At 37.0% G+C, this 15,131-nt stretch overlaps 2 protein-coding genes across 5 annotated transcripts in view; both read right to left on the bottom strand.

Annotated features, from left to right (window-relative positions):
• Window positions 1–15,131, bottom strand: part of LOC128091853 (uncharacterized) — a 265,583-nt gene that overhangs the window by 166,889 nt on the left and 83,563 nt on the right. The gene's annotated exons all lie outside the window — the stretch shown is intronic.
• LOC128091886 (T-cell receptor-associated transmembrane adapter 1) lies at window positions 1,372–13,495 on the bottom strand. 4 transcript variants are annotated; one of them, XM_052705302.1, is made up of 7 exons: window positions 13,272–13,495; window positions 9,388–9,573; window positions 8,048–8,161; window positions 6,366–6,402; window positions 5,181–5,242; window positions 4,143–4,204; window positions 1,372–3,027 (listed from the first exon to the last, which is right to left on the bottom strand). In XM_052705302.1, exons 3-7 carry the CDS (start codon window positions 8,151–8,153, stop codon window positions 2,764–2,766), a joined length of 531 nt encoding a protein of 176 aa, XP_052561262.1. In that variant the 5' UTR covers window positions 8,154–8,161; window positions 9,388–9,573; window positions 13,272–13,495; the 3' UTR covers window positions 1,372–2,763. The 4 variants fall into 4 exon arrangements, with proteins under 4 accessions (XP_052561262.1, XP_052561269.1, XP_052561255.1 ...); XM_052705309.1 differs by having other exon boundaries at window positions 9,388–9,570; XM_052705295.1 differs by lacking the exon at window positions 9,388–9,573 and having other exon boundaries at window positions 13,272–13,492.

Here is a 15,131-nt window from a genome sequence, read left to right as displayed (position 1 = left end):
CTGAGTATAGATGAACATTAGGAAACATACTTTATGAACTACATTCTTCTTGGATTTGTTAAGGTAATTATTTCCCTTTATTTCTTGGGAAAGTACTTAGAGAGTATGAAATTCCATGTTATCTGTTCTAAATGTAAACTGTAATTAGCTTTTTGGATGTATCTGGATATGTCTTTTGAACAGCAACAGAATACAAGTTTATCCAGGTATGAAAGCAAATTTATTTAAAGAACAGAAATAGTTCATTCACCTATGGAAATTACTTGGAATCATAACGTAGTTCTTGAAAAACTTTAGGTGTTGGAAGATAAGCTTTTCCCAGTACCATTATTTTTTGTGTGTGTCAGCAGTGGCAAATAGGAGTTACGTAATTATTTTGGAGTTTGATCCACCAACATCCAATTTATCTGTATTCTAGAAAGTATGATATCACCAAGAGTCTGTTGCGATTACTGGAGGATGTCTGGCATAGACCTGTGAAAATTCAGTGGTGCTACTTAATACTCTGCTTTTGTCTCTGTTCTTCCCTTCAAAGTCTTCTGCTTCTGCCACTATATAATATGCTTCTCCAACATGCTTTTAAGTGCTGAGCTTTCTGCGAGAAAGTTTTACATTGCTTCCCTCTGCTTCAAAATATATACAATGCTATAAATACAGGTTCTGTTACTGAGACTATACCTAACGTCTCCTTTTCTTATTTTGTTATCATTATGAGGGTAGCTCTGAAAGTAGTACTTCCTATTTTATTATGTTAGAGGCAGATGTTGATGGCAGTACAGGTATCCTGCCAATATTCTCTTATATTTTGTTGTCACCCGACAGGTGGCAGCAGAGGGGCCATATGACAAAATGGCATGTGACATGGAAGTGCTTATGAAGTAAAGGCATGTAATTGAATTCCTCCATGTGAAAAACATTGCTCCCGTTGACTTTCATCAACTCTTACTGAATGTTTCTGGAACCAAACAGCGGATGTGAACACAATGAGGCTGTGGGTGGTGTGTTGCAGCAGTTGATCACCTCTACTAATGCAGATTTTTGTGAGGGCAACATGGAGGCTCTTGTTTGTTGCTGGTGAAAATTCATGGCTGATGGTGGTTGCTGTACCAAAAAACTTTTGTAGCTGGGAATTTGCTCTATCAAGTAGCATTGTTGTGCTCTTTGTGTCTGTTGTAGTTTCCATGGAAATAAATAGGAAGCATTATTTTGGATTGACCTACGTGTATTGATTTGATTTCAGCTCAAGACAGCTAATAGAACTACTGAGCAGCGTGGTCTGCAGGGGTTTGCTTTTTCCTTTTGATCTAGAAGAGGAGTTAAGACATAGCTTGTTCAAAGAGGTTTGTTAACTAAAATAAACATGGGCCAGACTTCTTTAACTCTTTTTTTTTTTTTTTTTTTTGTCCCCTTCACAGATATGTTGCATCTATGGACTAGCTCTTTGTCCTGTAGGTGGTTTGGTTCTTGTAACTGGTTTAGAGCTACTGTCTCCGTCAGAACCTTAGACACTGGCACTCTGAATGCCCTTTAGCATTTCAAGCTCTTTGGCACAATGCTCTGCATGGGTGTATTTATTTACTTGCTGTTGGGATTTTTTTTGTTTTTTGTTTTGGTTTGGTTTTAAAGACAGAACTGTCCAAAACCTAGAGAGTAGGCATAGCACATCAACATGTGTTACTGTTTCCTTCTGCTGCTTACTGACTCCCAGAACGTGTCACATAAAAATAAATCCCCATTCTATAAAAGCTTACCTTCTGATGATTTGAAAGTGTAAAGATGAATGTGCACATAGAATGTAAATTACATGGGGAAACAAGTAGTTCTTTCTACTTTTGTGAAGAAGTTTATTGACAAAGGCACTAGGAATTAAAATAGAAAATTAGAAAAATTCTCTGGCAAAGGCTGATGGTTAAAAATCATTTGCCAGTATCCTTACTTATTCTTGAGTACAAAAAAAGTGGTGTTATACAAAAAAAGTGTTACGTTAGTAGAGGAATGAAGATTCGAGATGTACGCCGATATTGCTCACAAAAGGAAAGTGAGGATATGTAACAGGCTGCATGAAGCCCAAGACCACTAGTAATTAGCCTCACCCCCACCCCTTCCCATCATGGCAGTGGCTCTTCCCAACCAAGCAATCCAAGCTGGTCCTTAGCGCACCCCATCATTCAGCAGCAACCAAAACATTGGCCCAAGACAGTTTCTTTTCACTTAGTGCAGCCCAGGCAAGCTGAAAGGTTGGACACTGTGCTGTAGACTGTTCGCCATGGGAAAATACACAATCTTGAATGCGGACCTGTTTTTAATTGGGAAAGCGTCTGAACCCTTAAGTGTGCATATGTGAAACGCCATTTCTTTTCAAAAGTACTGTTAAAACCTATGGAGAAGAGTAGTCATACTCTGTGAGAGTTCTACAGGCAACTCAGTGGATCTTCTAGGACTGTATGAAGTTCGATGGTTATTTTTAAACAAAGTATTAATTTTTACCTTACCATGTAGAAGCTGGTATCTCTCTGTTCACAGCTCCCTTTCGCAGTGTATTCAGAAGGAAAGTCCCTTTAAAAGGGCAGCATGAGCCTACAGTTATTTTTTGCTTAATCCATAGATGTGTTTTGAAAATGATTTGGAATGTTTTATTTAGCTGCTTCACACCATTGTTTGTAATTTAAGTTTGGCAGGGTACTGTCTCTAATCATTCACTCTTCCTCCAGAATTAATAAAGCATATCTCACTTTGATTTCATACTTGGTTCATGAAGCCACTTCAAATGTTCTCTCCATTTGTCCTGTGAATCAAACCCATTAATCTTATGGGATCGTCATGAATGGCTTCTATGTTTGCTGTATTTTCAGCAGCCAGTTGCTCACTGTTAAGGTAAATGCAAGCTTTGGAAGCTGTAATGGTGGATTTAGATGATCTTTCTTCTTCATCCTCTAATGGAGGGTCTTTCTTCCTCCTTGGTTTTCTGAGTTTTCCCTTGGTGCTGTGATCAAGTGAGGCGTAACACATCTGATCAACTGATTCCACCTGGAAGGAAATTTACTTTATAATTAACATTCAGTAGTTGTGTCTGCTTTAAAATTATGTCTGATGCTTTGAACATGTCTACGTGGTAATCATAGTAGGGGCTGAGGTTTACCTGAGCTAGCTGTAAATTACATTATTAGAAGTACAAATGATTAAGTTACAATAGCACAGAAAACAGACTGATGTAACTTAATGCTAATTAAGTTATGTTATATCCTTACAATTGTGTAAGGCTCATACCCTTAAAACTGTGGCAGAGAGGAAGCCCTCTTCCAGATATCATTTCAAAGATTCTCTGTGGGAAATAAGAGCAGTTTATGTAATCGTTCCAGGTTCTTTGAGATGCAGGGCATTGTTTGATCTGTTTTTCTTCACTCAAATTGATTTATTGGAATCCCATTATTAGCAACAATACTTTTCATAGACTTTGTGCAGAAAAAAGTAGTAACAGGTGACTTTTCTGCATATGTTATCTGATTTCTAGTGTAAAATACATGTTTTGTTTCCACTTCTCTGTGTTTTTCAAACCAAATTGTTGAGCACTATTGGCACTGGAATTTTCTGTGGAGTTTATGAAAACAAATCTTTAAATAAAAAGGGAGAGACTGGGAATTATTCCTTATGAAACACCTAGAAAGCAATTCCAAAATTGATTTGGGGAATGCTTCAATTATAGACAGATTTCAATTGAAACTTGTATGCTTTTAGATTTTCAAGTAACAACAAAATACAAATCAATAGAAAATTGGTTGTCTTTAACACGTTAAGGAATATAGATTTTCATACTGGGCAGGAGAGAATCAGTCAAATTTGTGATTATCATGTGATGCATGTCTAATTGAGCCTGATTTGCATGCTTGTGACTGAGCATTATCATGCCACATAGATGGAAATGATCTGTTTGTAATCTTTCTCCTCCCTTACTAATGACTCAGATTGAACAAAAATTCAAATGTGCTTAAATTCTCTGATAAACTGAGACACTGAAGTATGAAGAATTTTTGTGATGTGCAGCAGGAATATTTTTGATACTTATTGTCATGGAATAAATGCAAGAACTCTGTGACAGACCACATCACTGTGATTCAGAAATCCAAAATTAAAAGTGAAGATACCTGTTGTAGTTCATTAACTGGCCTTTGAGGCTGGGATTTCATCTGCTCGTAACAACATTCCTCTGTAATGTACCAAAGCAGAAAAGTATTTCTGTTACTAAGACACACTACTCAGAATTAAAAGATCCAATTAACAAATCCTCTGTTACAGAAGTACCTCCTCACCCCCCCCAGTTTACTACATTAGAAGTTTCACTTGTTTGGTAGTGACACAGATATTGCTTCTGTCTTCCTCTGCTTATAGAGAGGCAATCAGCTAAGAAATTCTGATGCAGACACTCTGAAGCAAAAAATATTCTGTCCATGTTGGTTGAATGGGAAGTTTCTCATTCCCTAACTGGACGTTATTTGGAGCTGTTAGAACATCTTCGATTAAGAGTAACTTGACATACCTATATATTTGTGAGTACAAACAACTTTTCAGCTTCAGAGCTATGCAGAGACTAGTAGGCTTTGAGTGTTATACCATCCACCGGTCCATATCCAGCTGCAGTTATGATTTTATTGTCTCTAATATGGTATGGATGATGATTCTTCACTTTGGCCCAGTGAAGCAGTCTGCCCACCCTCCAGCCACCGTGGGCTGTGCTTCAGCATTTCTGTTAACATCTTTCATTTGTGAGTGGACAGCACTGAGAGCAGGTATGTGCTACTATTTGCTAGCTTGTCTGGGGGCAATGACTTTGGACAGAAGGCAATTTGTGTCTTAGATTGCTTGGAAGTGTGTGTGCTAAGTGTGTTATTTAAATGGGTGCAGCTTTACATATAGTAAAGCTGTTGGTTTCAAAGTATTTGACTGAACAGTACTGTTTGGGTAGTTTTTAAAAAAAAAGTCAAATTCTATACATGACCTCATCTTACAAATAGTGCAGTATGTAATTCGATGTAAGCAATAAGTAGGTGTGAGTAAAGCATTTTTTTTTAAAGGGAAAGATTCTCAAGGCTGCTGAGAAACACAGAATGTGTTGGCCAGTCTGCTTTTAATTCTGCATTTCTTATAGACACTGAAGAGACAAGTGTTCTTAAAATGAAACTTACCTAAAATATCTTGACTGAGATTGCCATAAACTGGGTCACCTCCTCTGTAGCAGTCATTATAGCTAGAAAAGGGATAGAAAGATAATTTTAAATTGTTTCATAAACTTTATTTAGGACCCCGTATTCTACTCTTACCTTACCATTTTACACACACATAGCAGAAGACTGTATGTGACCTAAAAACCAAGGAGATGGTAACACCAACTTCACAGAAGGAGAAGAAAGGACACTTCCCATATTCTAAACTAAAACTGGATTGAAATTGAACTGAAATTCTTATGCTGATGCACCTAAACAAGATCAAAGCAAAATTTCACTTTGAGTTCTTAATGGCATTCTGTGTTTTGCTACCTGGTGTTGTTTGAAAATGTTTTCAAACATGTTTGTAAAAATGAGGATTGTTGAGAGGTTCATTGTCTGATCCTGCTGCATCCCTATCCTGTGCCTTGTCAAGGATAAAGTAATGAAATATGCTACTTCATTTCAGTGGTATTTCTCAGCTGAGCAGGCAATAACAAACAAAGCAGAAGGACTTCCAGTTTCCAGGGAGTATGTTAATGAGGATTGATTTTGGAGGGGGGGCAGCAGCTTTTGTGGTTTTGATTCAAGGGCCTGATATATTGGAGTTGAGATGAAATTCCTTCCATCTCTGTTTTCCACAGTAACTTTAATATGGAGTAAATTCAACAAACTTGGTGACAGATGGGGAGCTGTCCAGCATCTGGAATCAATGCAAACTGCTTTATTGCTTTGGAATGTAATGTGTAAAAGAAATGCAAATACAAACTATTGTTCCACAAGAATGAAATAACAGATCATAATTCCTCATTGTTTCCTGAGCGTTCTCTTCACTATGGATTCATTGATTCCGAGTAGTAAATAGCGCCTTAACACAATATATCATGCTTCCTTCAGTATTGAAGGTTACCATATCAGCATGCAGTTTTTTATTCTTGATGAAATGTCTGGAGGGCATCTCTTACATGAAAATTTTTCCCCTCACTTTTCTTTTTTTTTTTCTTTTTTTTTTTTTTTCTTTTTTTAAACAATCATTCTGCTCTCCAGTATCTCCAGGCAGGCCACGTATGATATTGGAGGGGTGGCACAGAAGAAAATTCAAAGACATCTATCACCATTTATTGCTTATTTTACTCTTCTCAGAAAAGGATTACTTATACAGCTTACCTTTCAGTGTTGTCTTCATTGTCTTTATACGTTTTAGCTGGAAAAAAAAAAATTAAAAAGTGAAAAGATAATGAAATGTGCTCCTTAAGAACAATTCAGATAATTGTCTTAATTGACATGCTTTTGACTTCACTGTAGAGAGTGAAATTGAAAGCTGTGGCATCTGAGCACTTTCAGTTGTCCCGTTTCACTCAATTACTTTTGAATAATAATTTAAAAAGCTTGTGTTATGTTTCTGTGCTATGCTACAGACTCTGTGTTAGTTTACAAGAAGGTCTTCAATCTCTATTTTGTTAAGCATCAAATACAGTCCCTTCTCTCAGAAGTGTACTGTAACACACGGGATTAATTTCTCGTTCCCTCCTCTTTCTGCTTCTAACTCTTCTTTTTTTTTTCCCCCTCTGCCTAAGGAGGCACATCATGTGTTTATATTAGCAAATGAAAGGTTCATTTGTTTTACTGGCAGTTCAGAGTTGCTCCTGTCTCTGAAAGAGAGAGATCTGCAGATGAAGAAACTGAGGCAGAAAGATTTATTGCTAGAGCTTGATTAATAACTCAGGAATGCATGACTTTCTATCTTGTTCTCCAGAACTCCAGAATCTGCCATGGTAAAACTCTGATACCATGAATACTGTAGCATCAGCCAATCTGACTGCAACCTTGCTCAAGGTTATTTTTGTAAATGGCTGTGATTTTTCATCACACAAATGTCTGCCTAGTAACACTAAAAGACAAAAAACAAAAAGGCAACTCCCTCCTCCCTCTCCCAGAACACTCCAGGCTCTCTTTTAATAGCCTGTCAGCTATTCATCGTGAATTCTGCTTATAGGTGTAAGCCTCCTGCTTACCTAAATTATCTATGCATGTGAATATGTTTCAAGTGGTTCAATCTACCGGTGTTTGCCTGCCCATCCATATGCATGCAGCACAAGGAGCAGATTTCCCAGTGTAAGGTTACTTTTCCTCAATGGGAATGGTGAGAATTGTACAGCTGATTGGTAGTACTGCCTTAGGCAGTGATGTGAAAAATCTTAGTTAATTTTAACAAAAACAGAGCATGACTGTAGTCACCCTCTAACAAATAAAACAAATTAGTTCCATAGACTAAACACATTACTATTATTATTGACACATTGGATTAAGCACTAGAATCCCATGATGAAAAGCAATTTTTTGTTCCAAATAAAGTGAGTACAGAATTTTTATATCTGAAATTCAAATAAGCTTTTAGGAATTTGAAGAGGATACAATTTTCTTAAATGTATTTTGTATTACTCAAAATCACTTTTAAATTAAAGTACATATGTTAAATCAGTTGCATCAAAAAATGTTCTACAAAAGGGGAGTTATTCATCTTAAAAATACACTTTTAAAAATAAAACATTAGCCAGAAATAAATTCTTCACCATATACACATGCTGTTGGTTTATCTTCAGAGGATGAATTTGGGTAACTGCTTTTGGTAGCGGATTAGGCAGCTAGTGATCATCCTCTAATGTTATCTGACTCTCCTAAATAATTGAACAGTTTCATCCTCACAACTGGAATCATTCTAGTCAAAAGATAACTGTAAGATTCAGAGAAGTAGTTTGTTGGTTTGACACCTGTCAAAATCAATAGCATTCTCTGCAGATATTTTTAAGCTCTTAAATTCCATCCCTTACAGAGACAGTCTTGCTTACCTTCTTGTTTCTTTTTCATATAGTGTGAAATATTCAGTATCAATGAAAAAATGAGAGCCAAACTTAGAAAGGCCAAAACTCCCCAGACAGAATAATGGCAGTCCATTCCTGTAACTGAAAGAAAATTGTTTTACAATACATGTCATCTAAAAATCATGCTGTATTTTTTGTGGCTTGTTGATTTATTTTTTTTTCCCTCCTTTAACTCAAGTTTCTGTATTTTTTTTCCACGCTACAAGAAGTATAGCTGGAAGAGCTAAACAATTAATATCCAAACCAGCTGCTAAATAATAAAAAACCTGTAAATTTTAACAAAGATGCTGTTTCACAGCAAATCAAAGATTGAGATACTGGTTTGCCTGTAAAATGCAGTAAAAATCAGAAATTGACATTGAAAAAAAAACCTCATTTTAATGAATAGCTTTGAATTTTTTCTAATTTTCAGTAAGTTTTTGCTAAATGTTAGAGTTTATGAATGAAATTCAGAAAATGAATTTGGATAGAACTACACTGGGAATTTCTCTTTGTGCAACAGATTTCAAAGATTGGCTGTGTGTTTTCTTGCATATCCTATTAAAGCCACTTATCTTTACTCATATCCTTGCTCTCCTTCCTGAGAAAGCAAATGGTGTAGTAGCTAAGGATGAGCAGAAACTGGGAGCTGGACACCCCATGGACAACTGCAGAGAAAACCCTGAACAGCTCCTGAAGTACCTATACCAGGTGGTTCTGTTTCACTGAGCTCCTCTTGTGCTAAAACTGCCTCTTGCTGAAGTCCTGTTACAAACACAAAAAGGAACCCATAGATAAATCTTATCTAGTGATTCATCAATTAACGTAGCTCATATGAATTTTCCATCACAAAGCTTTCTGATGACAATAGACTAATTGTTGTGGTCTGATGGCCAGAATGATCAGCATTGCTGCAAATGGCCTGTGAAACCTTTCCCTGACAGCAGACATACTAGCCAAGCAAAATGGTGAAACTAAAAATGGTGAATCTCAATTCTTCACATTTCCTAGAGGCATGTTTCACGTTCTTTTAGACTTAATGAATGTACTTAATGAATTCCAGTAATGGCGCACAAAAAAGTGTTGCAGAAGCAGAGCAGTCAATGGGAGAGGTTAGATGTACCGTCAGAGTGAGATTCAAGCATGTCCATAATATTCCCATTTGTTTTTGATGTAGCTGGATTCCATTAGGGCTTAAGTTTTTATTTACTTCTTAAAGGAAAGCTGATGTAAAGGAGTATGTATTCCCATGTTGTAGGCAAGGGCAATGTATTGGTCCTGCTGAAAATAGAAGGGATTGCTCGTTGGCTCACTGGGCTCCAGCTCACCTTAGGAAGTGTCCCTTCTGGTTTTTTTCCCTAATTACGCTGGTGTTGCAGGAGATCTTTTAGTTTTGTTTTATTCCAATCCGCAGATGTTCTTACAACGATGAAGTAAGATAAATAATCCCATGTGGTGCAAAATCATGAGTCACATCGGCTAAGGTGCAGCTTTTCTTCCTGCTTGGAACTCTTCTTAAAAGAACAAAACAGAACAAATAAGCTGTACCTCTCTGGCAGATTGGTAGCTTTTCTTCATATGATCCTTCCAGTGGTCATTTACCCTTCCTTTTAAATTAAATATTCAATTTTCCCTGCTTTCTTTTCTGCTACTGTAGTTCTCTCAAGGGAACTTGAGGGCTTTCCATGACTGCATTAACACTTTTCCTGTTGAGAAACACTTTCTTACAGTGAGATACAGACATTTAAGACAAGACACTGCACTGAAGCAGCTACGTATTCCCATTTTCCAGAGGAAGAATTAAAAGGCATGTCTCACCTAGAAGATGTTATTACATCAAAAACAACCAGTGCTTCAAACCTTTTACAACAGGTCTACAAAATTTGCATTCTCTGCAACCTGCCCAAAACTACCAGTAGTCCAGTTTGCATGTCAACACCAGGATCCTTATGGCTAATGCAGTGCCTAAATATTTCCTCCTTCTTCCCTTCTATCTTTTGTTATATGATTGCCTTTCATTTTTTCTTATGCTCATTTCTTATTGCTTTTCCTAATAATCATTGTTCAATGAGGAAAAGCAATACTGTGGCCTGAGAGATTCCTTTCTCATGTATCTGTGACAGAAACTACTATTCTGTGATTCATTAGAATAAAAAGAGGAAGTAGATCCCTAACGTAGAGCTTGGACCTGAGTTCTCAACTTCTAGATGATGGATTGATGGTTGAAATAGATTACTTTAGTGATCCTTTCCAGTGTTTATAGATTCTGTGATCCTTGCTATTGAAGGCTACACTTCATTTCTCTGTTTCAGGAATTCTGATTTTCCCTGGTGTTTCCAGAGTAGGAGAATTCTTCATTGAATTGAACAAGAGAATTAAATTTTAGAGGACAAGCAGGGTGTTTTTCACAGTTTACTTCTGAGTTAAATTGGAATTACTGACTGGAAAAAAAATAAAGGTTGGCAAAATGTTATTTCTCTAGGATTTCAAAGTATTAAAGCAAAAAAAAAAAGGCCTGAAGTCTGAATTTCTAATAAATCATACCAATTTTTTTAAATTTACAAACTTTAGCTTTCTAATATGTAGTTTATAAAAATACATGGGGAGAGATAGAAACAAAAGTAGAATTTGTTCCTAGCTGAACATCACTTGGACTATTTTAAAATTAATTTCCCAAAATTCTGATTCCATCTGCTTGTATTTCAGTATAATGGATACTAACACGTAAGTGACTTAAGTGTCTTCTCTTGGAATCTTTTTCTGTCTTGCAATATGATCTATTTGTGTGCCAGACAGCACTACTTCAGAAACAAAATCAGTTCTCAGTTACCCATGAAAGCATACCAAAGGCCTTGATCTCTCACTCAAGCATGCTCCTCTGTGTGGTCTGTGCTTTTCCAGTGTCAGTCTGAAGTTAATTCTACTTTCCAGGGGGGGAGTATACTTCACTTAATCTTCACAAAAACATCAATAATTTGAACACCTAATACAATAATCTCTACATTCTGGAAGCATTCTTCTTCTGCTGTTCTTTCATTTCTAGTACAGAAATAGGATCAAACTTGGAGGTGTATCTGTATATGTATATTTACGCTGCTTTAAGCATACTGTATTCAGTTAATAAACGCAGGCACAGAAAAGCCTTTCTAAGTACGTTGTTAATTGTAGTTTATTTAATTTTTAGGTCTCTTGGCTGCTTTTTCTACCAACAGATACAAGACATGGAAATAAATAAGCGTTTGTTGGCTTGTTTTTAGGTTGTTTTTGTTTGTTTGTTTGTTTACAGTCTATTCTGCTGTAATTAGAATGGGGATTAAAGGCAAAACAGAAAAAGTTTACCCTCAGCAAGTGATCTGATGATACCAATATGAGCTGTGCAGTTGACCCAAGAGAAGGTAGAGGTGTCATCCAGAGGGTCCTGGACAGGCTTGAAAAGTGGGCCCATGAGAATCTAATGAGATTCAGCACGGCCAAGTGCAAGGCATTGCACCTGAGCTCAGGCGATCCCAGGCAGACTGGGAGAAGATCTTGGGGGTCCTGGTGCATGAAAAGCTGGACTTGAGCCAGCAGTGAGCACTTTAAGCCTGGAAGGCCAACTACATCCTAGGCTGCATCAAAAGAGGGGTGGCCAGCAGAGTGAGGGAGGTAATTTTGCCCCTCTACTCTGCCCCCGTGAGGCCTCAGCTGGAGTACTGTGTCCAGGTCTGGGTCTCCCAGTACAGGAAGGATGTGGAGCTGTTGCAGCAGATCCAGAGTAGGACCATGAAGATGATCAGAGGGCTAGAGCACCTCTCTTATGAAGAACGGCTGAAGGTGCTGGGCTTGTTTGGCTTGGAGAAGAAAAGGCTCCAGGGGAATCTCGATGCAGCCTTCTGGTCCTTAGAAAGCGTGCTTATAAACGAGGTGAAGATTGAGTTTTTGCCTCGGCAGAAGCTGATAGGGCAAATAGGAATGATTTTAAACTAGAAGGAAGTTTAGATATTAGGAGGAAATTTTTCACTCACAATATAGTGAGGCAATGGCAGGCTGTCCAGAGAAACTACGAATGCCCCCTTCCTGTGGAGGCGTTCAAGGCCAGGTTTGATGGGGCCCTGGACAGCCTGAGCTGGTGGGTGGCAACCCTGCCCATGGCTGGGAGTTGGAACTGGATGAGCTTTAAGGTCCTTTCCAACCCAAGCCATTCTATGGTTCTATGACAAAAGCCAAAAACAAAACACTCTAATCTTTCTAGGATTAATTTCTGCAATTCTGCAATTATTGCAACTTGAAGGAATGAGCATGATCATCCTTTCCTAATTATGTACTTATATTTTGGTGAAAGGAACCAGATTCTACAGTGTGGGGCTAGAAATAAGTATTATTTTCCTAACAGTATATGAATATGTAGCAGAAAATACTAAGCTCTGTTCTGTTATTTTCTAATGTACTTTATTTAGTATATATATACATATTCTAATGTACTTTCATCAGAAAGGAACATAGAATTCTTTTACTACACTTTCCTATTGAAGAGAAACGAGATAGGGAATACAGATAATTGTCAAGCAGGAGTTGCTTAACAACATGCCATCTATAGTATCAATTCATAAACCTGCTTGTGTGAATGACTACTTGATCACTACGAAGTTTTAGAAGATAAGCTGGAGCATAAAATGGTTTGTTTCTCCTTGTTTCTTTCTGTAAAGTTTTCAACAATGAGACAAAATTAATTTTTTCTCTGTCCAATTATATCGTGAGATAAATAATATTCTGTACTAATGACCTCTTCTAAAAAGAAACATTAAGAGTCTGATGAATGTTGAATTAACATTAATAATGCTTCCATCTGTGTGAGCTTTTAAGACAGGATTAATACACCGGAAAGGATTCCTTAAGCTGCAATTAATTAGTGCACAACTAATTGCTTTATAAGATATCAACTTCGTACTTCAGAAGGGAAGAAGTGCACCACCATAAAATAAGAAATCTTCAGTTTAGTAAATGTTTTAGGCACAAAAATGATGCCAATGCTTAGCCTTCATCAACAAGCCTTTATGCTTTTGTCCGCTTTGCTGAAGATTAATGAAGGTTTAAGCAAGTGATGGTGACTCGTCCTCACCGTTATATTATTATTAATAATTTGACTTCAGAATAGTGGACTGGTAGTCAACCAAAGTACGTTTCTATCATTCTGTTGTTTTCAAATGTGTAGTACAAAAAGAACAAGACTTACCTGGTTATGTTGCTTGTAAGAATGCCCCACGCCTCTTTATGCAACAGGAAATCAACTTATGTTACGTTGGTAGACCTTGGATGTTGTTTTATATCAGACTTAGGAGCACAAATCTATGGAGTTGCCGTCAATCTCAAAGGGCTCTAGTCTTCTCTTCACCAGCTTTCTTACAAACAGGAAATGTAGCTCAGGCTTTTACAACTTCACTAGCAAACTGACAGTCTCCTTGATCATACGATTCTGAGAGGGAATAAAAAATCTACATGTGTGCTTGCATGTAATATCCACCCATGTTGCCACGGAAGAGTATGTATAGGATTATTTGTTCAATTCATATGATACAAGCATACTTTTGTAGAAACCACACTGTCAGGTGTCTTGTTTTGCTTTTATGTTGCATTTCACAGAAGTATTTGGGTGCCTGTTAAACTCAATTACAGGAATGTTTTCCATAGGAATGCTATTTGACTCTTTCTACCTTGAGGTTTCTAAACCAAGTCTGGAAAGTTTTTTGCTGAGAGAGCCTACAGTTTTGTAAAAAGTAAAAGATGCTGTGGCATGATGTAGAAATTATACCATTGACAGCTTTTCTCCCACCGTTCTTTCAAGTCTATGAATCTGGGCCCATGATCAACAGCAAGTTGTGGATAGAGAGTAAATCATGAATGTTTGTTTTTAAATTTAACGAAGCGTGCCTGTGTTTGGCTACAGAAGCCATTTTATTCTCAGAATTGCAGTTGCTTCTTCCAGAGGAAGCCAGCTTGTACAGAACTGTTTTAAGAGACTTTCTTTAAACTCTGAGAGTTTGTGTGGTTTTGGTTTTTGCTTTTTTTTTTTTTAAAGAGTAGTTGATCTTATTTCCAATTATGCATAACGTAGAAGTGCGAAGTGTTACTTAAAAAAAAAAGGTGAATCACCTGTCTGTGCTTATCTTTTTAGAATACGTGTATTTAAACTGTCCTTAGTTAGTATAATCTAAGGAATGATGCAAAGACATCCTCTTTAGGAAATGCTCTTATAGGAGGAAATGTTCTTGGCTGTATATGTTTATTTGGGATACTATTACTTTTAGATATTATTTTTCTATTAACTGGCTTAGATTAATGCTTAAGAAATAATTTACTGGTTTAGCATTCTTTGCAGGTGCAGATTAGTCTTAATATGATATATTATTTCATTTGAGTCCAAAGGCAAGAACAGCTCTTAACTACTCAGAGCTTTATCAGAATGAAGCATGTTAATAATGAGAAATTATTCTAGAAATAATGAGCATTATTTTTGAGGTTGTAATTATCTTGATGAAAAGTTGAATGAAAAATAACATTTTAAACTGGTCATAGCTTTGGTGTCTCCTAGCTACTAAATTCAGACATCCTACTCAAATATAGGTAGCATCAAAATTAAATATAGATATTATCTCAGTATTAAATGAAAAAGCACATGTACATCACATTTCATTGAAAAATGGGATTTAGGATGAGAGCTCCTCTCAGTAAATGATGCATGCTATCATCTGTAGTCTAAACTGAAGTTTTTGACGTAGAAAAGATACAGTTCTGTGAAATGCTAATTGCAACTGATATGTTTGAAAGTAAAAGGCTTGTCATGCATTTAGGGAAGGAGAAGGACTCAACCAGCTGGATTTAACAATTCCATGTTGTAGGCTCAGTCGAACAGAAGAGTCCCGAAGCCACATGATGGGAATATGAACCTCAAAATGGGGTCTCTAGTGAAGGAAAGGAAGGATCTTGAGTGGGAAGATGGAAAATAGATAGTGGGGAAATACATATTGTGTTAATTGAGACAGCTACTTAGTTTCTCAGCCGAGAGCGTGAGAAGTAAATCTGAGGTCTGCAGAGG

This window comes from Tympanuchus pallidicinctus, unplaced genomic scaffold, assembly GCF_026119805.1.
Source record: "Tympanuchus pallidicinctus isolate F22 unplaced genomic scaffold, pur_lepc_1.0 scaffold10, whole genome shotgun sequence".
In the NCBI taxonomy this organism is placed as follows: domain Eukaryota; kingdom Metazoa; phylum Chordata; class Aves; order Galliformes; family Phasianidae; genus Tympanuchus; species Tympanuchus pallidicinctus.
The sequence above is the reverse complement of the archived record's forward strand: the minus strand, read 5'-3'. Positions and strand labels throughout refer to the sequence as shown.

Coding starts and splice junctions, on each gene's coding strand:
- LOC128091886 (XM_052705302.1), bottom strand. CDS start 8,153: ATGGACTGCCATTATTCTGTCTGGGGAGTTTTGGCCTTTCTAAGTTTG. Junction 5,243..6,365: donor AATGAAGACAACACTGAAAG/GTAAGCTGTATA, acceptor TCCCTTTTCTAG/CTATAATGACTGCTACAGAG. Junction 4,205..5,180: donor TCTCAGTCAAGATATTTTAG/GTAAGTTTCATT, acceptor GGTACATTACAG/AGGAATGTTGTTACGAGCAG.